Genomic DNA, 23,740 nt, shown 5'->3' on the forward strand with positions numbered 1-23,740 from the left:
GTAACAAAAAGGATTAATTGGGGATACACAGCCAGCCGTAGCATGACACCCCTATCAGAATATTGGTATGTGGTGGTCAACCTCATTGTTAACGAATTTCTGAAGCAACCCCTGGACCCTCCGTTGGAATGCTGTATAATTTCTACTAGCTAAGATTTGCCATAAAATCATCGATCTTTCTATTTACTAGAAAAACAAAGAACATCGTATCGTCGTATATCTAATTTCATATAAAATCGAATCTTATTCACAATCAGTGTTCATTATTTATTAACAATCATTTTTACGTTTATTTGCGATAAAAGATACAAATTGTCGTATTTTCTATGTAAATTTTTAGTTTGAAAAAAGCAATACGGTTAGAGGGTCAGTGTCAATAAAATGACTTATTAGCGAAAAAGTCTTGAGCTGTCAGTAACTTTTTTATAAGGTAGATGGTATATTACAAGATATATGTTTTGCAATGATTTCGAGTTATCGAAAGAGTGACGTCATTGCTTCAGATTTGTAGGGAGGAGGGGTGTAGACTGAATTAGGGTAGATGAAGTATGGCTAGACATGGGGCTTGAGAAAAGACGATGACAATTGTGTCAGGTTTAACTATTTGCTTATCTCACAAAATTTTGTAAGACGTAAACTAGATTTTAGGCCCTTGGAAACTTAATGACATGATACCGTTTTTGGTAGTTATGGCTTTAGATGCTATAAGAACAGGTATACAATGGTCAAAGATCCGAGACAAAAACTCGCCTCCTTGCCCCTTTCACAGTGCCCCCCGTTAAGAAAGCATTAGAATATGAAGTTAACATAGATGACAGTCTGATGATAATATGTAATGTGGGATAGTAGCAATGAAAAAAAGACTCCTAGTGACGCAAGCCAACATATACGAAGAAATGGAAAGAAAGAAGGCTGGGTATGAATCTCGTAGGCATCTTGTTGGTGGAGCCAAGAAAATGGCCTAGCCTTAGCAAAGAGTGAATATACACAACCTAGCACCCTTCCTGAATGCCTTAACTCAAAATAATAAACATGAAATTTCTTAAATGAACAAATCTATAGCCTCTGAGCAGGGACCGCGGGAAAATTACGGATTAGGAGAAAACGGTTAAAGGTTTTAGCGTCTTAAAATGGTAACATCTTAAAATGTTCTCTAAGGGGCTTAGCGTTATTATAAACTTGATCTTTGCCTGTTATGAGAGTAGTAAAGGCTTAAAGACATACGAAAATTTACATCTGAAAACTAACGCAGATAAAATTTGTTCCTTGTGACGAAAATTATATTCATGTAAGGCAAATGATTTACTTCTCATATAGAACGTGTGTGTAAGCTCTCTGGTCGATATCATTATATCTAAAATATTTCATAATGAGCCCAGCTCATCGAAGCAAATATTAACAATCAATCTTACTGGCACGACAAAAAACCCGTGTCAACATAACAGTATATCTACACAATGCACACTACACAAAACCAATACAATGAAAAAATATTCATGCAAGGCTTGTTTGGGCATTGCTACAAACCTCCTTTGCATAAATGGCCAAAGTGCTGAAAATGCAAACTTAAGATACCGTACCGGTAATGTACTGGCAAAGGATTATCTGCGATTGATAAAAAGCTCAAGAAACAAAAACTACACGGTCACGTCATATATCGAAACAAAACGACGTCCTCAGCAGATGATCGTTAAAGCACAATTGCAGCTGGATAAAATTGTCACAGCTTCGTTGATCAGCTACAAATCTTCTAAAGCTGTGAGCGCCACTCAGATAAGATGGCCAAGAGAAACAACAAAAACGAACAAAACCACTGTTATCTTTGACGATGCGCCAACTAAAATAATTAAGAAAAAACTTGATAATTTTAGACAAATCTTCAAGAAGGGAATCTAAGGAATACGAGTGTTAATAAGCTAGGCAAGCTATCAACGGCAATCGTCCGGTAGCCACATTTGGCCGTACCCCTATGCAAATTCTTCAATGATAATGGGTTCTCCAACTAGCATTAAAAATTGAAGGGGTTTGATCGATTCAAGCAGAAAGTACACACTTTGGATGACAGTGCGACGGAAGTACAGAAGAATTCCTTTCTGCTGCTTTGGCAATTTGGAAATCTGGCCAAGATTAAAAAAAATCCAAGCAAGGTAAGACTTGATATAAAATAAATTGAATATGGACAACAAATTTCATATGGCGGGATTCATGCTATGAGACAGACTTGACAAGCATTATACAAGTGGGAGAGGCATGTAAGCAAAATGGGAACCTCTATGAGCTGCAAATGCGCACTTATTAGCCCCCCGGTTCCTACATCTATGTCCCGAGGATTTTACCACAGATTGACAGAAAACAGATACACAGACAACAGATAGAGAAAGATAAGGAGGGTGCAAATCCGGGGCACACACACACGAAGTTTGCAAAAAAATGTGGTGATGGATTGACTATGCAACTGAAAGAAATAAATTTGTCTTACTTGTAGCAATGTTACGAGGTTTTGAAGAAGTTGATTTGGAAAGGTTAGAAGAGCTCTTTCTTGGAGAAGTCGATGGCAACGTTGCTGAAATCAATAAACGCTGTTTCTATCTTATCTTCGACTCTAATTACGAAATAGTAATATAGCACGGATTCCATTTTGCACAAGTTTTAATCTTAGATGTTCAATCACTTGTACCTTACACAAATTTGGAGTAGGAGAACATTGTACATTTCGCTTAAAACGTTCTCAATTTCGCTCAAAATTTTTGCAATCAATATCTGGTAAATCAAAATTAACCAATATATACTTAAGATTTCATTCAGAATTCACGATCGATAGGTACCCAATGATCGTGTCAAACTCGGAGCTGCAAATTAGAACTGTCCTGCTCTATACCCTTAAGCGTACAGAGCTCAGCCTATACGGTATCGAGCATTTTATGTCAGGCTGGAAAAGAAGCAATTATTATTTGCTACTAGGGTTAGCCTTGTAGTGTACTACTAAGATATTGGAGTTGGCCTGAAGAATAGTATCAAGAACAGAAGATATTACACTGTATTACATAGCAGCAGATATTACAATGTATTACACAGTAGCAGATTGTGTACTATCATTTTGCTACTAGGGTTAGCCTTGTAGTGTACTACTAAGATATTGGAGTTAGCCTGAAGAACAGTATCAAGAACAGAAGATATTACACTGTATTACATAGCAGCAGATATTACAATGTATTACACAGTAGCAGATTGTGTACTATCATTTTGCTACTAGGGTTAGCCTTGTAGTGTACTACTAAGATATTGGAGTTAGCCTGAAGAACAGTATCAAGAACAGCAGATATTACACTGTATTACATAGCAGCAGATATTACAATGTATTACACAGTAGCAGATTGTGTATTATCATTTTGCTACTAGGGTTAGCCTTGTAGTGTACTACTAAGATATTGGAGTTAGCCTGAAGAACAGTATCAAGAACAGCAGATATTACACTGTATTATATAGCAGCAGATATTACAATGTATTACACAGCAGCAGATTGTGTATTATCATTTTGCTACTAGGGTTAGCCTTGTAGTGTACTACTAAGATATTGGAGTTAGCCTGAAGAACAGTATCAAGTGCAGCAGATATTACACTGTATTACACAGCAGCAGATATTACACTGTATCAACGTCAAGTATTAGACAGGAACCATTATCAAAGGGGGCAAAAGAGATATTTTTTGCAAATATGGACGAAGCAAAAATGAAAGAAAGCATTGGTATGAGCTTGTAGGTTGATAAAAGTTAGTCTTACAAACATTTATGCGGGTAGGGAGATCTCGTGTGAACGGGAAGGCTGTCTGCATGATGATTCATCTAGTGCAGAGTGAATGGGGTCTCAATGACAGGACAGATAAGGAGAGTAATTTCACAAGATGATGACTCGGTCTATGAAGAACTGAAAAGGTCTGCGAGGTGATACAGACACTGCACCCAAGATTGTGTGCCCATTGGTATGTGCATGTGCAATGAGGTTTCTGGATTGCATTATAAAAGAATGTGAAAAAAATTTGGGGATAACTCTTCTGCATTGGCCTGTAATAAATTTAATTCTTTGCGTCCGTATGATTCGAGATAAGGAAAAAGGATCAACGTGTGTGTATGAAAAAATTATAATCAAGGTGTCTGTCCAAACTAATAGCCTAACAACCAAAATCATCCCCTTCCCTTGTTTATCACAGTGTGCCATTTTTTGTACCCCTTTCTTATTGCAGCGTTTTGCTAATCTATTGAAAATACGCTGAACTTTTGCATGGCTTACACTGGTAGAGATTCCTCCTGTTTGCACTAGATCTTTAAGTCAGTTCTTCCTGTAAGGTAAAATTGTAAGAGGTTTCTGAAAACACACGGAAAAAGGCATCATCTATCTTTGTTATGCTCCTTCGTAGCCGAACAAAACATAACCTGATATACGCCTTTGTGGCCAAACCAGTGATCACCTAAAATGCTCCTTAATGGCCTAACATTTCAACCTCGCTTTTGGTATTGACAAATAGTACTAGCACTTGGTTGATCTCTTTTTCAAAATATATACCTATGTTAATACAAGCATTACTTAGGAAACTTGAAATAAAAACTAACGAGTTTTTATTCTCACTGTCTCCCGTTTTTTGTGACGATGTCAAATCCATCTTATATGAAGTTTAACATAATTTAACAGTGATGTCTCTTTCAATGTCATTCTTGCCATCTTATTCTAAACCTGCGGTAAATATTTACGAATGTCTGCCAACTCATAATTCATATCTCAACAACAATGGAGTCGAAGAAATATTTTCACGATGATGGAAAACAATTGAAAGGGAATCAGAAATTGACAAATGTCTCTTGATGAAGAAGAAGCGAAAAAAGATGAATGGCCATGATGTAATGGCCCCGGGTTAGCCAAAGCATTTTGCTCCTCGTTGTATCGGGCCCTGTATTGTCGTATAGTAGGTTTTGTTAGTAGTGTAGACTGTAAAATGTGTTGCAATTCTTTGATTGGAATGTATAAAATATAAAGATGAACATGTCCAAAAAGGAATGACGGCCAGGGTAAAGAAGGTGCCCTGTCTTTAAAATGCTGGCTAAACTCTCGAAATGAAAACATGTTTATAATAAAAGATAAAGTAATCCGCAAAGCATTATTGATGCTTTTCAATCTTAGTATAACTGAAGTAAAAAGGTCTTTTGAAAAAAAAACGTAAGTGCTTGAGGCTGAAAAGAAGGGAGAGAAAAGGAAGTGAATAAATGATGAAGGGGAGTGTGCTAGAATAAAAAGAGTAGCTGCAGGAGAATAAATAAAAAAGGTGGATGGCAGAGAAAGAAGAAGGTTGCAATGAAAGTGGAGTTAATTGGAAGTAGAAGCTGTACAGATAACCAACAAAATATTACGAGGAAAGAACAAGAAGGATGAAAGAGGAGGGGGGAAATCAGGGAAAGTGGTTAAAATGTCTAAATCCTATTATAAGAATCGGAAAACAGCGTTAGCAGTTTTGGATATTAAACTACGTGAAGCTATATAAACTGGTCTTTTCTCAAAAGAAATAAAAACCTTCTAATTGGAACCACGAGCAGGAAAACATGTGGCCAAAAAACTAACAATAAAGCTATTCACAGCGACGATTGCGCGTAACAGCATTTATCGATTTGATTAAATCACATAGACATACCCGTTGTTGATGGTGATGGTGTACTTGTCTGGTTTATCTTGATCTGCGATGCAACGACTGTGTTTCCAGCCATAGGATCACTTGAAGAGCCATATACCGTCATTTTGCAGTCAAACAGAGTTCCTGAGAGAGAAAATAATAATTTCAAACTATCGACTAAATCTTCTGTTTATCATTTAAAATATTGCACCTTTATGTTTAACAAAGATTGCTCCATTTTGCATTTTTTTAAATAAGACAGCCATGCTAGGAAAGGAACAAGATAAAGGGATATAATATTAAGGAAAGAATATATAAAGCAAGGGTGTCCAAAATACGGCCCGCGAGATCAAAATCTGTGGCCCGCGCGTAGTCAATAAATTTTTTAACAATTTGCTCCTTGTGTAATGTTTATGGAGTGCCATCCCTGCTAGAATGTTTATGACTCATTATTAAGCATACTTTCTCATTTTAAGGCTTGCAGCAGGGGCGTGATGGAAATTTTTATGAGCCGGGAAAACAAAGTTTTTAGGGGCACACCATTTTGCTGCTGATTGATTTATGTTGTCATCGCTTATAATGCGTTGTAAACGAGTGTCGCGGAGGCAGCGTTGGGCCTTACTTCACGTGGGGCATTACTTTTCGTTGGGCCTTACTTCACGTTGGGCCTTACTTCACGTTGGGCTTTACTTCACGTTGGGCCTTACTTCACGTTGGGCTTTACTTCACGTTGGGCCTTACTTCACGTTGGGCTTTACTTCACGTTGAGCTTTACTTCACGTTGGGCTTTACTTCACGTTGGGCCCTACTTCACGTTAGGCCTCACTTCACGTTGGGCCTTACTTCACGTTGGGCCTTACTTCACGTTGGGCTTTACTTCACGTTGGGCTTTACTTCACGTTGGGCTTTACTTCACGTTGGGCCTTACTTCACGTTGGGCCATACTTCACATTGGGCATTACTTCACGTTGGGTCTTACTTCACGTGGGGCATTACTTCACGTTGGGCTTAACTTCACGTGGGGCATCACTTCACGGGGGCATTACTTCACGTTGGGCCTTACTTCACGTTGGGCCTTACTTCACGTTGGGTCTTACTTCACGTGGGGCATTACTTCACCTTGGGCTTTACTTCACGTTGGGCCTTACTTCACGTTGGGCCTTACTTCACGTTGGGCCTTACTTCACGTTGGGCCTTACTTCACGTTGGGCCTTACTTCACGTTGGGCTTTACTTCACGTTGGGCTTTCCTTCACGTTGGGCTTTACTTCACGTTGGGCCTTACTTCACGTTGGGCCTTACTTCACGTTGGGCTTTACTTCACGTTGGGCCTTACTTCACGTTGGGCCTTACTTCACGTTGGGCTTTACTTCACGTTGGGCTTTACTTCACGTTGGGCTTTAATTCACGTTGGGCCTTACTTCACGATGGGCATTACTTTACGTGGGGCCTTACTTCACGTTGGGCCCTACTTCACGTTGGGCCTTACTTCACGTGGGGCATTACTTCACGTTGGGCCTTACTTTACGTTTGGCTTTACTTCACGTTGGGCCTTACTTCACGTTGGGCTTTACTTCACGTTGGGCCTTACTTCACGTTGGGCCTTACTTCACGTTGGGCCTTACTTCACGTTGGCCCTTACTTCACGTTGGGCTTTACTTCACGTTGGGCCTTACTTCACGTTGGGCATTACTTTACGTGGGGCCTTACTTCACGTTGGGCCCTACTTCACGTTGGGCCTTACTTCACGTTGGTCTTTACTTCACGTTGGGCCTTACTTCACGTTGGGCCTTACTTCACGTTGGGCCTTACTTCACGTTGGGCCTTACTTCACGTTGGGCTTTACTTCACGTTGGGCTTTCCTTCACGTTGGGCTTTACTTCACGTTGGGCCTTACTTCACGTTGGGCCTTACTTCACGTTGGGCTTTACTTCACGTTGGGCCTTACTTCACGTTGGGCCTTACTTCACGTTGGGCTTTACTTCACGTTGGGCTTTACTTCACGTTGGGCTTTAATTCACGTTGGGCCTTACTTCACGATGGGCATTACTTTACGTGGGGCCTTACTTCACGTTGGGCCCTACTTCACGTTGGGCCTTACTTCACGTGGGGCATTACTTCACGTTGGGCCTTACTTTACGTTTGGCTTTACTTCACGTTGGGCCTTACTTCACGTTGGGCTTTACTTCACGTTGGGCCTTACTTCACGTTGGGCCTTACTTCACGTTGGGCCTTACTTCACGTTGGCCCTTACTTCACGTTGGGCTTTACTTCACGTTGGGCCTTACTTCACGTTGGGCATTACTTTACGTGGGGCCTTACTTCACGTTGGGCCCTACTTCACGTTGGGCCTTACTTCACGTTGGGCTTTACTTCACGTTGGGCCTTACTTCACGTTGGGCCTTTCTTCACGTTGGGCCTTACTTCACGTTGGCCCTTACTTCACGTTGGGCCTTACTTCACGTTGGGCCTTACTTCACGTTGGCCCTTACTTCACGTTGGGCTTTACTTCACGTTGGGCCTCACTTCATGTTGGGCCTTACTTAGCTCTACAAGTTTAAAGTGAGATGTCAATAGACTTGCTACAAACAAATTAACTAACATTTCACATTGATAATTTTTTCATTTGACTGTTTGTGTAACTTTTATTCTAATTTTTCATGTAACTGTAAATAATAATCCATTTACTGTTCAATATAAACTTTGCCGGAGATTTACATAACTATTCGTCTGGCCCGCCTGTGCAGTAAGTTTTCTGTCTATGGCCTACCCAAAAATAAATTTGGACATCCCTGATAAAGAAGCTTGTTTTTCTTTCAACAGGAGGAGCTTTCATCGTTTGACGTGATCTAACATCTGGCTATTTGCCAACAATTTGCAGGATGGACGACACGTTTTTTATCAAGTTTCAAGTATTGATCTTTAATACCTTTCCAGTTTCAAGAATTGCCCAGATCTTGCTTTAATACCATTAAAATTTTTCTCACAAAGATTCCTTTCCAGCTATTTCCACATATTCATCTCCAGAACCTAAGCTTAACATATTCACAACAGAGAACGTTTAAAACAAACCGCCTACCATGTTTTCCAGCATTTGGTTTCACATTTCGAATTCTTATCTGCCAATTTCCACGTGGATTTTCTCCCCAAAAGTGCAACGACATCGTAGACAATTTACTGATTTCCTTATTCCGGTCCCAAAATCTTCCTGAAATATAAAGCTGGACTTATCAACGGATCAAGTTCACAAGAACAACATGAAAAAATTCTGGTGGGTCTACCTATGTGAGTAAAGTCTATCCACTTCCCATTCCTGTCACCCATTGCCGCGCTCGAATTTATGTGGCTCTGGTACCGCTCGAATTTATGTGGCTCGAATTTATCGTAGCATTGACATGACATAACAAGCACTGCTTATGGTCACCGTGAACTGAGACGATTGACTTCACGACATAAACAACTAAATCTAGAATCTTTGCAAAAGGCCTGATTTTGTGACGTTTTTTCAAATACACACAAAGGAAAATGTTGCCACGCTCTGAATTTTTAAAAAAAAATTCAAACAAGATTACTGTAGCCGGTTTGATTTTAGGTGCTGGGTGGCGTAAAGGCAGGCTAATTGACTGATGATGGCATAAAAATTGAAACTCGGAAAAGCAACCTAGATATGACCTGATCAACAAGTCAAAGCAAGAGTGATCATAGCATGGAATATAATAGCAAGGTTGCTTTGAAATTTGCTGCTCGAGAAAATCCCTGTAAGTTTATTGCAACTATTTGAAATTGTGGCCCAATGTTATAGGCTCTGCATCTTCACAAAATTCTTCATTACAAACCTATTTCTTGTGCTTATAATGGAACCTTTTAACTTCATTGAAGTAAATAAAAACTCGTGTCTGAAGAAAATACTGTACTTAAAAACAGGGAGATTAGGTCTTTGAAAAGTGCAAGAAGATCTTGCAAAAACAAATTTAAAGACAAGAAGCAAAATTTGAAAATAACACTCGGGTTGAGCCATCCCCCTCCCGGGGGGTCCCATTGCACCTTTTTCCTCCTTAGGAGCCTTTAAATTGATAATCACGCTACCTGATCGCAGGATAAATGATTTAGTTCCGCCTGGACTCTCTATCGCGATCTCAATGTCAGATCGACGTGTGAAATTCAAGCTGAACTGTAATACAACATGCTCTACGTAGTTGATTCTCTGTCCTTCTCCTCCACAGGATGCTGGCCACGAAGTCAGATCTACAACTTCATTCAGTGTTTGGATGCCATCAATACTGCAATGGAGATACAAGCGTAAACTTTCAAATTCAAAAGAAAAAGACAACTAAGAAAGACATTGATCACATTATTTTTCTCTTTAAAGGTATTGTAAGTTTTCAATTAAGTAAAAACAACTGATAAAGTAAAGACAAAACAAAACTATCAGTTCATCCCTGTGTATCAAGCCCGGTGAAAACCATCCCCGGTGAGAAATCTCGCTATCTGGGAATCTCCTTTGAAAATATAAAATGACCGGGGTATTTTTTTCAATTTCTCCACGTCCCCTACAAGCTGAGGTTTGTCACTTCTAGTCAGCCTTAAGTTCTCTCGTTAGCACGACATTCCCATCCCCTGCCAATCCAAAAAAATTTTTGTTGCCCCTGCCATATTTACCTGCTATGCTCAGGTATCTAGAACCTTTTTGTAACGAGGGCTATGATTGGATCTTTGCTTATACTGGAGATTCCCTGAGTGCTCGTGATTCATTGGTTGTTTCAGAGAATAGGTTCTTCAAGAGAGCAACTAACAATGCAGTATCAACAACACCAACAACACTAGCAGTTGAATCCAATTACATCATACAAAGTGCGAGGCAATATTCTTCCTAATCTGACAAGTAATTTGTTTCGAAATCCTAAAGTCTTGGGATAATATGAATCATACAATTTTGCTTACGGTTTCGGTGTACTTGGCAACGTTATGGCGCATTCCAATTGTTTTCCAACATTCTTCCACTTCTTAGCATTCGTAATCAAAGCATCAGCATCAAGCAAACCAAATCCAAAGTCATCGCTTACTGCGAAGAAAAGTAACATTAAGATTGAAAACATAAATGACGATATCAAAGGATATAATGATAAAAGAACGACAGCTAGCTATCCACCTTACAGCCAAGACGTTACAATACTATACTGGTGTAGGTAGGCCCGTCGAGAGCCGCGACCAAGCCTGGTTTCTGCTACACGATAGACCTAGTTTCTACTGAATGATCATCGCGATTAAGACAACAAACACGATGTTTTTCGCTATAGTCACGACCAATACCAGAAAAAACAGGAAAAATTTCAGTCAACAATCCATTCAACATTGAGACAACAAGAGGACAAAGAAAAAACACTCTGATGAAGATCAAAAACATAAAATCGGTAACTTTAGTAGAGATGAATTGCAAGAAAATGTATTCTTTAGCGTTTCAGATGTTCATGCAAAAAATTGCAATGGAACCTAGGAATCAAGACGCCCTTTGGACGACTGCTATTTTTTAGGAATTTAAAAAAATTGTCTTTTCTCGATCAGAAACTAGGAGGTTTATTTGGTTGCAAATAATTAGAGCCTTGTGAAAACAAAGTTCGAATAATATAATATGAAGACTATAAAAGAATACCCTTTATTCCAGCTTTATTTGTTGTCCATGTTATATTTTTGAAATCCGAGCAGGAACTTCGAGTAATCAAATGCTGTAAGTCTCGCCATCCAATGCTTGGGCTGCAGTCAAAATAGACCATTATTTTTCATTTCATTGTAGTACTTTGTAAAGGAATATGAAATTGAGTACAGGAGGCTGTAAATTCATCATTGAAACGACGAAAGTTCACATGAAAGTGGATGAGAAAACTTTAAGTATAACCTTTAGATAGAACATTTAAAAATTAAGACAAAATAACAAGAAAACTTAATTTAAAATAAATCCTTGAATGAGTGCCCGGGGGCTTAGTTTGCAAAAGGTTGAGGGGCTTATTCGAAAGTGGGGCCTTTTTAGCAGCAGCCAAAAGTATTACCAGGGTAAATTTTTTATTGTATTCAGGACTGGTCATTATGCTTAAAAGTGCAGATATATGGGGATAAAAATATTGCTGTCGGGGAAACACCTCAGCCCATTGGGGGCTTATTTCACCAGAATTACTAAAGGGTTGGGGCTTATTCAAGTGAGGGGGAGTTATTCAAAGGTGGGGGCTTATTCAAGGACTTACGGTATCGTTAGATAGTTATTTTCAAAATAAAAAACACAAAAAAGGATTATTTGTAAGTGTTTCAACCCCTGACGTTTAAAATACATCGATTGCAATCGAGACAAATTCACTCTTTTTGAAAACAAAAATGCATCCTTCGATGATTTCAATGCTATCTAAATAGTCCCAGTCCCAATTGAGGCGCAGCTTGACCTTCCAGACTAGGGGTGGAGGGTCATCTAAGTAAAATTTGCAGACCAAGAACTAGACGAAGAAACATTAAGGTAACAAACAGGCAATTTTACCGACCAACTGAGGATCTTGTGAACCAACAAATGGAGATTTACCGAGCCATCTCCCCTCTCCGCTTATGTCTATGTCAGGGACGCTCTGTCTATGTCAGGTCAGGGACGAATTACAAATTATAAGGGTGTGGGGACCAATATTTTAGTGTTCTTCGATAAATAAAAAGCATCTTTTGGTAGTCGGTAGTAACAAAGTGATGCAAAAAGTTGCTTTAATTATCTTCTTAACTTCTTTAACTTAAAGTTAAAAAATGAATTTTAGGTTTTGGCACCAAAATCAAACTATTATCTAGCCCCCCCTTCCTTGCCCCTTTAATCCGTCTCCAAGCTCTGTCTATTCCCAAAATCCTCTTAAATCATCTAGCTGCTTATACTTAATCTACAACTGAGATTATGAATTTACTTGGCCTGTAGAACCAATGCAAAAATTCCTGAAGCAACTGCCGTGGCAGCAGATGATGCGCCAGTCGTTTTGGCACATGTGTTCTTCAATGCACACGTCGGCTAGATAAAAACACTTGTGTCACTCAATATATCAACAATGAATAAAAGTAAGATTGATAATCAAGTTATAGACAATATATAGATAAAGGCATTGCTGCATAAATTAACTTAAGAGGAGGGATAACGATCTTTGAACAAAATATTGGGTGGAAGAATATCGTGGTAATGGTATAATGCAATAGATAGAATAAGAACTACTACCACATTATAAAAATTGTCACCAACGTCTAAAGAGTCGATCAGTTTTCTCCTTTACACAAATCTATGAACAGTCGGTATAAAACCCGTTTTACTAGAAAAATGAGAAATTATATTCAACTGAATTTAATTGTAAATAGTAGCTACTGGTAAGGCAATATCTGTTGTAAGAATAAGATTCTGTTTCCAGACATTTTTGTGACTGGGGTGAGCGTTGACCAGTTTTTACCCTAAGCTCAGAGTAGTGAAGGGTCGGTATAAACCTCGTTTTTCCAGAATGACGAGAAATGATTTTAAACTGAAGTTTATTGCTCATAGTAGGTACTAGAAATAGATTCCGTTCCCCAGGGTTATTTAAGATGACTCCAGACTGGTTCAGATCTTCGAAGTACTCGTTATCCTGAATCTAAATCTGGATCTGCAGACTCGGAAGTCTTTTTTGTCCATTCCTCTCCCCAATGTCAATTACATTTGGGGGTTATTGTGTAACTTCCCTCGGTAGGCCCTTCCCATTAGAGGCTTGTGGGAGTTTAAGCGATTTGCACCGATGCACCAATGGCCCAACTCGCTCTCGATGGTGTTGGAACGCAGCCTCGTAACATGAGGGGTTTTTTGCCCATAACTTTGTATTGCTACTTCCTTCCCATGTTAGAAAATCAATACGGCCAAAAGTAAATACATACCATTATATCATGGGGATAGGCAATTCCAAGGCCAAGGTCCCTTGAGTACGTGACGGCATGTATAGCAGAACATTTGACATTCTGAGTTGATTTCACGTTCTTTCCAGTGACAACGCTGATCGTAATGGTATGAATAGATGTCACAAATTCGTTGTAACCACAAGTTCCATTAAATGGAGCACCATTACCAGCAGAAAAAACGTATATATTACCCTTGCCACCACGACCCTACAAAGAAAAAAGACAGCTGTTTTCATAATTGAAGACAATGCAGGTGTGAATTGCGACTCGTCAGAATGGATAGTGAGTGAAACACAATGCTGGAGGGTAAACAAGTGTACCGTCTCATTTTAAGCCTAGTGGGGCGTATCTTGCGCTGGGTGTAGGGGGCATGACATCCCCCTCAAATTCTTGAGATTATCCGTAAATCTTCAGTTGGTTCAAGAAATCTTTAGTTGGTTGGTAAAATCACCTATCGGCAAGTTAAATAGCACCTGACGTTATCTTAATCTATGTCTTTGTCAGTAAACTATACTCTTGACGAGCCTGAACCCTCTAGTCTTGAAGGCCAAGTTACGCCACTGTGAGCAAACCTCGATTCCAAACTCTTCAGTATCGAGGGAAAGAGCTTCAAAGCCACTCACGAGACCTCGTCTTTATCCCTAACTTCTAGTGTATCTTTTTCTATTGTTATACTTATTGTAAACCCTATTTTTCACAATCTTAAAACTTGACTAATTCTGTCGAATTGCTTTCAAAAAACGTTCCATTCATCGTCTTTATTCAAATCCACGCAGTTATCCTTCATGCAAAAGCATATAACTAACGTCAATGCATATAACTACACATTTAGTTAGACTGACTCGAGGTATCTCTATTGAGGTGGGAGGAAGGCTCAGTGGTTGGGATCGCTGATAACAGACCAAGCGTTCGTGGTTCGAATCCTGATATGACCAAACTTTATCTTAGAGTGAGGAGAGTCGCCAGCTCTCTGTAATTCCAGGCGTAGGAATCACGAGGTGTGGTCACATAAAGAGGAAGGACCAGGACACTGCTCGGTAAGCATAGCGTTTCAGTGACCTAAAAACTACCTTTGGAAGCTAGGTAGCAAACAATACAACACAATGAAGTACAATATTCTATTCAGTTCTAATTGGTCTTACATTTGTGGTAGAGTTTCTCAGGGCTTGCCTGTCGGCTTCCTTCATGTGTCCGACAGTATCCTGAAACTGTGTAAGAGGGCTCCATGAGCATGAATATATATCATTGATATGATTAGCGTGGCCTAAGGCACGACCCAGTCTATTCAAAATGGCTTCCTTCTCGCTCGGTGTGACACTGCCTGTCATAACGGTCCTGATACCTGCAATTCAAAAAGGTTTATCTAATATCAAGGATTCAAGAAAATGAACCCATGCCAAAGTGGCATCAGTCATCTGTCAATTAAAACTGGCCAAGACAGATGGTTTCAGGTTTCAGTTAACAGAAAATCTTACATTACATAAAATAAAATAAAAAGGTACAATAGATTTGAAAATGATACAATACACTACCCAATTCCAAACACAGCCCAAATTTACCTAACACTACCCACGAAATTTTTGATGTCCTTTAAAATATTTTCGTTTACATTTCTTTGTAAAATGTCAAATTGTATTTACAACATTTATACCATTGTGAAAAGCTAAAAGAATGAAATGGAAACAAAAACTTTAGAGCAAAGTTTTAAATCTTATCGGAGATGTTGCCTGTCTAGCTTCGGTATTTAGGCTAATCCAAGTTTAGCACCCTTAAACAAAAATAACTTCAGCCTATTGAATGTGCTTTACATTGGAAGCTTTCAGTCAATGCTTCTATTAAGCAGTGGCCAGTCTGCACCTTGAGAATTCCTTGTGAATATATCACTCACAAATTGGGTTTAAATCATGCTATCGTGTTTAATCGTGTCATTGACTGAAAGTTTCCAGTTTAGATTGTGAATCAGGGGATTGCCAGAGGCGAGAAATCCGAATCCTATAGGTCAGTATAGGTAGCCTCATACAGGTCCTTTAAAATATTAGATCTTAAAGGCAATCTGTCACGACGTTGATTTGTTATAAGAACAAAGGGATTTTTATTGTTTCCAGTCCCCCTTTTATTTATCGCATTGTAAAAAATATGGCGGAGCGCTGGAATCGTGTTTAGGCTATTGTTCCAGCTATTGTTCTCGTTAACCAATCCACAACGAGACAGATTGCCTTTAAGAACAGATAATATAATAGGCATACATGAGCTTCTAACTGCGCAGGGAAGAGAACCAAGATAGGAGCCTTGTGGAACACCAATCTATGTTTTGAGAGTTTTAGAGTCTGTACCCTTAAACCGACAAAACTGCTTTCTGTTAGACAGGTAGTACATAAACCAACGGAAATTGCTGTCAGCAACTCTAAAGTGCTCGAGTTTTTGGCATAGAAGCTCATGACGCTCGTCAGGATCAATTCTGTATTTCGTCTAAATTCAAAAAGAAAATTATAGGAGGGGTAATGTTTTGGCAAAGTATTTTTTGTGGTGTAGTCCTATCATTTCGAAACTGCCTTTACGTGGTCAAAATTTAGTCACGGGCATTCCCTGTTGGTGAAATTAGCGCAACTCGGTGGAAATGGGCGTTTTCTAACAGAAAAGGACGTGGCCTTGAACTTTTGTATTGTCCCTCTCAGAGCCCAATGGCTGGCACCGCCCCTGAATGTTGTGCTTACGTTAGTCATCTTAATTCGTGTTGATGATAGTTTTAAAAAGCTTTGTCTTTACGAACCTGACATCTTAGCATCATAGGCTACACCCACCACACATTTTCCATTGTTTGCTTTGGCAAGAGCCACTCCAGCCATTTGGGTTCCATGGGAGTATGGTCCCCTATTGAAATATGAAGTAGGTACATACAACCATATTCGACCAAAATTTGCACAATCATAGCAAAATAAAGAGCATTTTAGAAATAAAGATTATTTCATAAAAGAAAAAAGTTATTAAAAAACCAATATACAATTGCATAGTATCCATTCGCACAGTAAATCAAATCACATACGCGAGTCATGCATGAAAACGAAGTTGGCTACAAGACAAATTGAAAACACATGCTAACAATTTTTATTTACGTTTCTGTTCATAAAAACCTGACACACTTACTCGCCAAAGCGGCTAGCATCAGGGGAAGGATCCGAGCTGTTGGTTCGCAAATCAAAACTTCCCTCGACAACCTATGGAAAAAATATATTGCAAAAAAATTTACTTTGTAGATTGGCTCTTTGCTAATAGCTCGGTAGTTACAGCCCTCTCAAGAGCGTTTGATAGGCACGGCATTCAACAGTGGTCTAAGATTATAATTAGTTCAAAAACAAAGGGGCCCTACCATTGAGGGACCCTGAAAAAATTGTTTCTTTGTTATTTTACTGTGAAACTGATATACCATATATGATAAACGTGTTCAGGGGGCCTCAACCCTGTATGAGGTACCAGTCTAAATGAATTGGAAGTCTTTTGATTAGCATTTCACGTATGTCTATATATTTTCGCTTACTAATTCTTATAATTGGGGCCTCAAACTGAAAAATCTCTAGATGATTAAAATTTTTAGTTTATAAAACAATTGCTTTATCTAAAAGCATCGATAAAGCTGCAGTCTTTGCCATTCTGTGTAAATGGCAATTTTAGGCAATAATAGAAACATATGAGTGATGAAAAAGACTACAGCATATATCATTCATAACTTAACAATGGACTGACTAAGGAAATATAGATGCTATTACAATCACATGTCAAACAAAATGAATAAATTTTGCTGTTTCACCTTATGAAACATCAGAGACCCACATGTGACACATTATGACACAAAAACCTTTCAATTTTTGCCATTGATCTAAATCCCAGACTCTGATTATTTTCATTCCTCAAAGTAGTCTGATTTTACATCACAAATCAACTCACAAATTTAGAAGCAAAATCATCATGGTTCTTTTCAACACCAGTTGGATCAATTATGCAGATTGTAACATTTTTTCCAGTAATACCCTTGTTCCATGCCTTGTGTATGTTCATTGTTACCCCATATTTTTCATTCTAGGATGTAAAAACATTTCAATGATTACTTGATCAAAGAATTACTTGATAAAAACAACAAAGTAAAGTTATAAGGTTCACTAAACAGAAAAAGGAGGCGGCAGCAAAGGGATACTTGGGGAAGTTGCCCGCTAACTCTTGAAAAATTGAGCAATTTCCTTCATTTTGTTATTTTTTGCAATCTTTAGAATCCCCTCTGCCTGCCCTCTGCCTGCCCTCTGCCTGCCCTATGCCTGCCCTATGCCTGCCCTATGCCTGCCCTATGCCTGCCCTACCCCCTGCCCTACCCCCTGCCCTATGCCTGCCCTACCCCCTGCCCTATGCCTGACCTATGCCTGCCCTACCCCATTTCATTTCATTTCATTTTCATTTTATCATATTTATACACAGAAACCCTATCAGCTACTAAGTTAAAAAAGAAAAAGTAAAGATTAAATTACATATAATGCTGGTCTTCCTAGGGATCGTGCTTCGGGAAAGGATGCTAATTTTGCAGGAATTCCTTTATTTTCTTTTTGAGCATGGTAATCGTGGAGCTCATTCTTATCTGTAATGGAATCTTGTTCCACTTCTGTGCACCACAATAGAAAAAACTCCTTTTGGAGAATTCCTGGTTTTGCCTTGGGATGTCTAGGTGAAGGCAATTTCTTGTTGAATAGTTAGATAATTGGGATCTTGTGACAAGTCTTCCTTTCAAATTGTCAGGGCAGAGACCATTTATTATTTTGTAGATCATTACTGCCCTGTCAAATTTTATCAAATTTGAGACCGAAAGCCAATTGCAGCTCCACCCGTCCTTTAATCTTGAGCCTTCTATTAGCGTGCACGCTCTGTTTTGTAAACGCTGAAGATGATCCAGCTTTGTGTTTGACAATTTGCCCCATAGTTCATCACTGTATCTCAAATGGCTCTCGAGCAACACCTTGTAGACCTGATCCAGTTTCGATTGCGGGAGTATGTTCTTTAGTTTCCACAGGGACGAGAGTGCATTTTTTATTTTACCTTTAACGTTTTTATATTGCTCATTCCATGTCAGGTTTTCGTCGACCATAATTCCTAGGTATTTTACCTTTTGAGCTCGTTTGATTGGCTCTCCATTTACATTTACTTCTAGTGGGCCAAGGATACGGCTGGTTTGTCGTTTATTGCTCTACGCCTCCCCTACCCCACCCCTACGCCATGCCTGCCTTATACAACGCCTGCCCTACACCTGCCCTACCCCTGCACTAGAAACTTCCAGTGTTTCTGAACAAAAACTGATTTACAGTGAATACAGTGTGGTAAGCAATAAAAAGCAGCACCTCTACAAAAACGATTGACTGGAAATTTGTCTTCATGAACAAGAATAAACTTCTATTGAACACTGCTCCTGATATTTATAATACCCCCCTCCTATTAAAAACTTCAAAAGTTTAAGGATTCTTAAAAAACATAAATAGTCGCCAAAGCATATAAGCGTGAAAGATGAAAAAACAAAAGGAAAAAAGCAATAAACAAGCTAGGAACTGTGAACATAAATGATTGCTTTCTTTCAATTCCTAAGATATCAAAATTGATGATCAAATATTGATGAGCACGTGTTATTATACTCAATGCAATCAATTATATATAGCCTCCATCCATAAAAGTAACCTGCATATTTTAACTTTTATCTTAAATTGTGCTTCATAATTTATTTTTAGTTTGTTTTGGCATGTTGGTTTTGACTGACCAAGATCAAAACACTTATGAAAGAATGAATTTTAATTCTAAAACAACAGTTTTAACCCTTCTATCAAAAGTTGTTTAAAAAAAGTATTTTCAAATTTTTCAAAAGTTTTTTCAAGTTTTTCAAGCAAGCATCCAAGCAAGTTTTTCAAAAACATATCCTGGTGCATAAGTTGAGGTGAAGTTTTCACATATATGTCTACTACATGTATTTCACAGGTCACCTAGAAACTTGACTTACAGGCTGAGATGCACATAAAAGACCCAGCTGTATACACCAAGTGTGTGTACAACTCTGTCAATATGGCATCAAGCCATTCAGGAGATACCATTAAACATTAATTAGAAATTAACCATTAGCAATGAAAGTTATATGTAACATGTTCAAAGAGAATCTTATGTCTGAAAAGCCAGTACACCTGCTGTTAGAAAGTCTGTTGCATCATTGATCGCATAAAAAATTTGCTTAATCCGATCTAAAATCTTTTTGTTTCCAAAGGTGTACAGAACTTTTCATTTTAGTAGACTAAGGTTTTTGTGGATGACATGAAGAGAAAATACCAGTCTGGCACAGGGCCATGGTGGGAATTTCTATGGGCTGGGAAAATCAAGTTTTTAGAGACACACCATTTTGATGCTGATTGTTTTTTGTTGTCATCACTTATAATGTGTTGTAAACAAGTCTCGCGGAGACAGCGTGGGACCACACTTCACTTGTTTTTTCTCACAAATTTGATGTTACAAATGAAACTTTCTGAGTCCTGGTGGGGCACCTTGCCTCTAGTCTGGCATATATTTTCCCTTGCATTCCCCTCCCTTTCTTCATATATGAGCTATTGAGTTAAAGGATTAAACATGAATGCAGCAGGAAATTTCATTTCAGCAAGTAAACTTACCAAATAAAACTGTTGTGAAAACAGTGGATCATTGAAGTTTGGAACAGGGGTTGTTGTCTGAAAAAGAAAGAGATTTTGAAAGAGGATTTAAAGAATGTGAGACTAGCTGGTGTATTGTCCAAGCCACATGACAAAGAAAGAGTGTTTGAAGTACAATTATGTGTTGTAAAAGACTTTACATACATAAAATAAAGATACAGAACATCCAAATGTCCATGATTAAAATAAAGTTACAAGAGAATCTGCAAACCAAAAATAATTTTATCTATTTTGGAAAGTAGAGAGTGTAGCAATTTTCTGAATGCAGGGAAACATCGGAAGTGAGCTACAAGAGCATTAAATGGTGTTCTTAAGTGAAAGTTTTTGCAGTGATGATCTACCTAATGACAAAAAGAGAGTCATTCCAATTCGGGGAGAGAAGCAACCAGTAATAGTATACTCAATCAAAAAGTACAAATGAGGTTTTTAGATATTTATGTGCAACAATATCCCAACCACATGTTAATATGAGAATGGATCCAAATGTACAGTATCTGCTGAGGCTGTTTATATTCAAATTGAATAAACAATGTATAGAGATTTGCTTAACACGCTTATCACAAAGTTGGTCCTAAATTTCTGAGGGTAGAAGCCAAGTAATTCAGCTAATCTATTTTAACCTAAGAAGACTGCCTAATGCTTAAAAGTCTTTTCCCCTATAGTTAAAGGCATTGAGTCATGATAAATAGAGAGAATATACCAAAATCTACCCAGATCTGCTGAATTTTGATAGATTTTTGTGCTGCAATGCTTGGTTTACCTGGAACTGGTCACATGAACTCACCTGGTACTGATTAACAAAACAATTTCCATCAATAGCGATTTGTCAACAATGGACACCTCTCCCACAAAACTGCAGCGATCATACTGAAAACAAAATAACCCCCTAAAGAGAAGGCTCATTTACCATGACTCAATACCTTTAATGCATCTTTTCTATGGTTTCAAGGTATAAAGTGATAGCACTAGTGGTGGACAGAGGGGTATACACCCTCATCATTTGGGATAAAAAGATAAATTTTTCTTGGAAATTAAGCCAGAAAATATAATGTTTTTGTTCAATTTTGCAGACTGGAAATTCCACATATTGAGACTAGTGCTGCTGTAAGGAAAACTAGCCCATCTTTTCAGAAAACATAGATATCTTGTGGGGGAAATGCTGATGACACACCCATGAATGTGGTTAATAATACCATCACATCTATAATAGCAGTAGGAGTAAGGGCGGACTGGCAAAGATAGCTAGGTGGTGATCGCCGCACCCAGCCCTTCAGAATTTTAAAGAGTGGGCCTTCTTAAGAAAATTTTTTGAACTTTGCTGATTGGAAACAATGGCTATACGGAAACAATGGCTATATGGTTATACAAATTAATATCAACCTTACAGGGCCTCCGACGAAGGGGGGGGGGCAGGGGGGCCATGGCCCCCTCACTTTTTTGCAAAACAATAGAGCTTTTTTTAAAAACTTATGTGATGATTGTTATATTTTTACTTGGCCCCTCCACTTTCCAACCTGCGTCGGAGCCCATGCCTTAAGACTACGTAAAATAGGTTTCCAAAGTGACCTCACCAACTTGAGGCGTGGTCACGCCCTACGTGCCCTTCCAGAGGCACAAAGCCACCCTTGAAGTAAAGTGAATTTAGCTGGTAAAAGAGCTGCGTTATGAAGAAAATTCTTCAAAAATTACTAACTCCTATATTTTAACTTAATATAGTCGAGGTTCTAGTATCTAGTTCCGCAATGGTTACTCCGGGGGTCAGGACGAAACATTAAGCGGCCTCAGAAACGGTGCAAATTCTCGAAAAAGTTTACTGTTAAAGGTTCTTTTATAATGATGAGCAGAGGTATTTAATAAGTATGTAATAGCAGTTAAACATTCTACAACACTCTACCAAATGAGATAGGCCCGAGCAAACCTTTGGTAGACCATCTCGGAAATGCTCTCGGAAATGCTACTTGAGGAGATTCTCAGCCCGTTATAATAACCAGGACATGTCCATTCTGTGTCAAACAAAGATCCAGGTAAACAATAAAACAACAAAAACCAGATTTACTAAACTAAAAAAACAAAGGTTACAATCAGGTTTCTAGTCCTAGGCCTACCAGCGTTTAGATGTTACTTAGTAACCATTACAGCCCTATCATAATGACAATAAGATGATAACTTTTTTCAAACAACCTTAGTCTTTTTATGATGAAACTGGTATCTTACCGGAAAAGCGAAACTGACAAAAGAAGCCAAAATATATATCACAGCTGCCTTCATCTTTATCCAAGTTCTTGTTCGACAAAATAACAAAGTGGACACAGGATTATCCATCGGTTACCCCCTGTCTTACTCGTTGTGCGAATCTGTATTCCGAAATAAGAGCTTCAATTCAAGACAAGTTTACTCTGCATACAGTAATTATTTACACTGCAGGTAACCTTTCAAACAATATCAATTTTCAATAATTAAGATTGCATTATTGTTGGTATGACTCAGATAATCAGGGCGACGGCCACAAAATAAAACCTCTAACCGCGCCTCTATGTATGCGGTCGATGCATCATACCCCATGCTGTGTGCATGGCATTTGCTGTAAAAATACACTCATTTTTAAAAGAGTAATTTTAAAGGACATGAGCTTCAAAATTGGTCAAATGTCAAGAACAAATCAAGAAGAAACCGAGCCTGAGGTTATGTAAAATGTTTTTTGAACAAATTTGTGAAACCACATGTGAAAAGTTCCATCTCAAAAACGAGGATAATTTTGGCATCTAGGGATGCGTTGTCGGTGAACAGGTCCGGAATTAAAGAAAGAATTGGCAAATGTGGCCTGAAAACTCCCCTTGAGCACAATAACTGGTAGTTGCACTCTTTTTTAAAAAGAACCAGTAAATTTAAAATCAGGCTGGATGTCCTCAATTTTTTTCGACCCCTTCTTTTTTTTGGTAAACAAAAAGATTTCCATGGAGGCCCTGTTTTGAAGTGGAGTCACGTCGCCCCTTATGGAACGATTTCAGTTAAAATTGTTTCCTGAGCTTTCTGGTACTTCCTAATAAAATAAATGTTCTTGCAATGAAAAGAGTAAAAAATCGAGCCTTGATGTTTGGGAAAATGATAAACTATGGGAAAATTGAGAACAGCATGCACTTGAATTTACTGATTTTTGTTCGGGTTCTTGTCCTTATAAAAAAGAGTGTAAGTGAACAAATGACTACAGGCCCTAGCTGGGTACTCTCCTCCAAAGAGGCGAAAAAGGAAAAAGGGAACTGTAGAAGAAATAGAAGAGTAGAGGAGCTGCGATAAAACAAATTTTTAGTACCAATCTGATGGTAATGGTAGGCCAAGAGGCGATGCAATTGGATTGATTCGACTACTTCATTCGAATATTCATTCGTTTCTTTTATTGATTATTCCCAAGTGTCATGACCACCCCATGTGACCGAGACAAGAGG

General features: G+C 38.6%; 1 protein-coding gene across 4 annotated transcripts; it reads right to left on the minus strand.

Annotated features, from left to right (window-relative positions):
- Positions 1-209: 209 nt before the first annotated feature.
- LOC135695737 (proprotein convertase subtilisin/kexin type 6) lies at positions 210-22,778 on the minus strand. 4 transcript variants are annotated; one of them, XM_065214913.2, is made up of 15 exons: positions 22,512-22,778; positions 20,259-20,315; positions 17,524-17,655; positions 16,726-16,796; positions 16,352-16,452; positions 14,724-14,923; positions 13,561-13,788; positions 12,579-12,679; positions 11,306-11,406; positions 10,597-10,717; positions 9,742-9,935; positions 8,735-8,863; positions 5,678-5,800; positions 2,480-2,563; positions 210-1,837 (listed from the first exon to the last, which is right to left on the minus strand). In XM_065214913.2, exons 1-15 carry the CDS (start codon positions 22,617-22,619, stop codon positions 1,770-1,772), a joined length of 1,818 nt encoding a protein of 605 aa, XP_065070985.1. In that variant the 5' UTR covers positions 22,620-22,778; the 3' UTR covers positions 210-1,769. The 4 variants fall into 4 exon arrangements, with proteins under 4 accessions (XP_065070985.1, XP_065070987.1, XP_065070988.1 ...); XM_065214915.2 differs by lacking the exon at positions 22,512-22,778 and adding an exon at positions 22,216-22,447; XM_065214916.2 differs by lacking the exon at positions 22,512-22,778 and adding an exon at positions 21,082-21,626.
- Positions 22,779-23,740: the final 962 nt, after the last annotated feature.

The sequence above is a fragment of the Rhopilema esculentum genome, chromosome 2, assembly GCF_057945365.1.
Source record: "Rhopilema esculentum isolate cy_ngs chromosome 2, ASM5794536v1, whole genome shotgun sequence".
In the NCBI taxonomy this organism is placed as follows: domain Eukaryota; kingdom Metazoa; phylum Cnidaria; class Scyphozoa; order Rhizostomeae; family Rhizostomatidae; genus Rhopilema; species Rhopilema esculentum.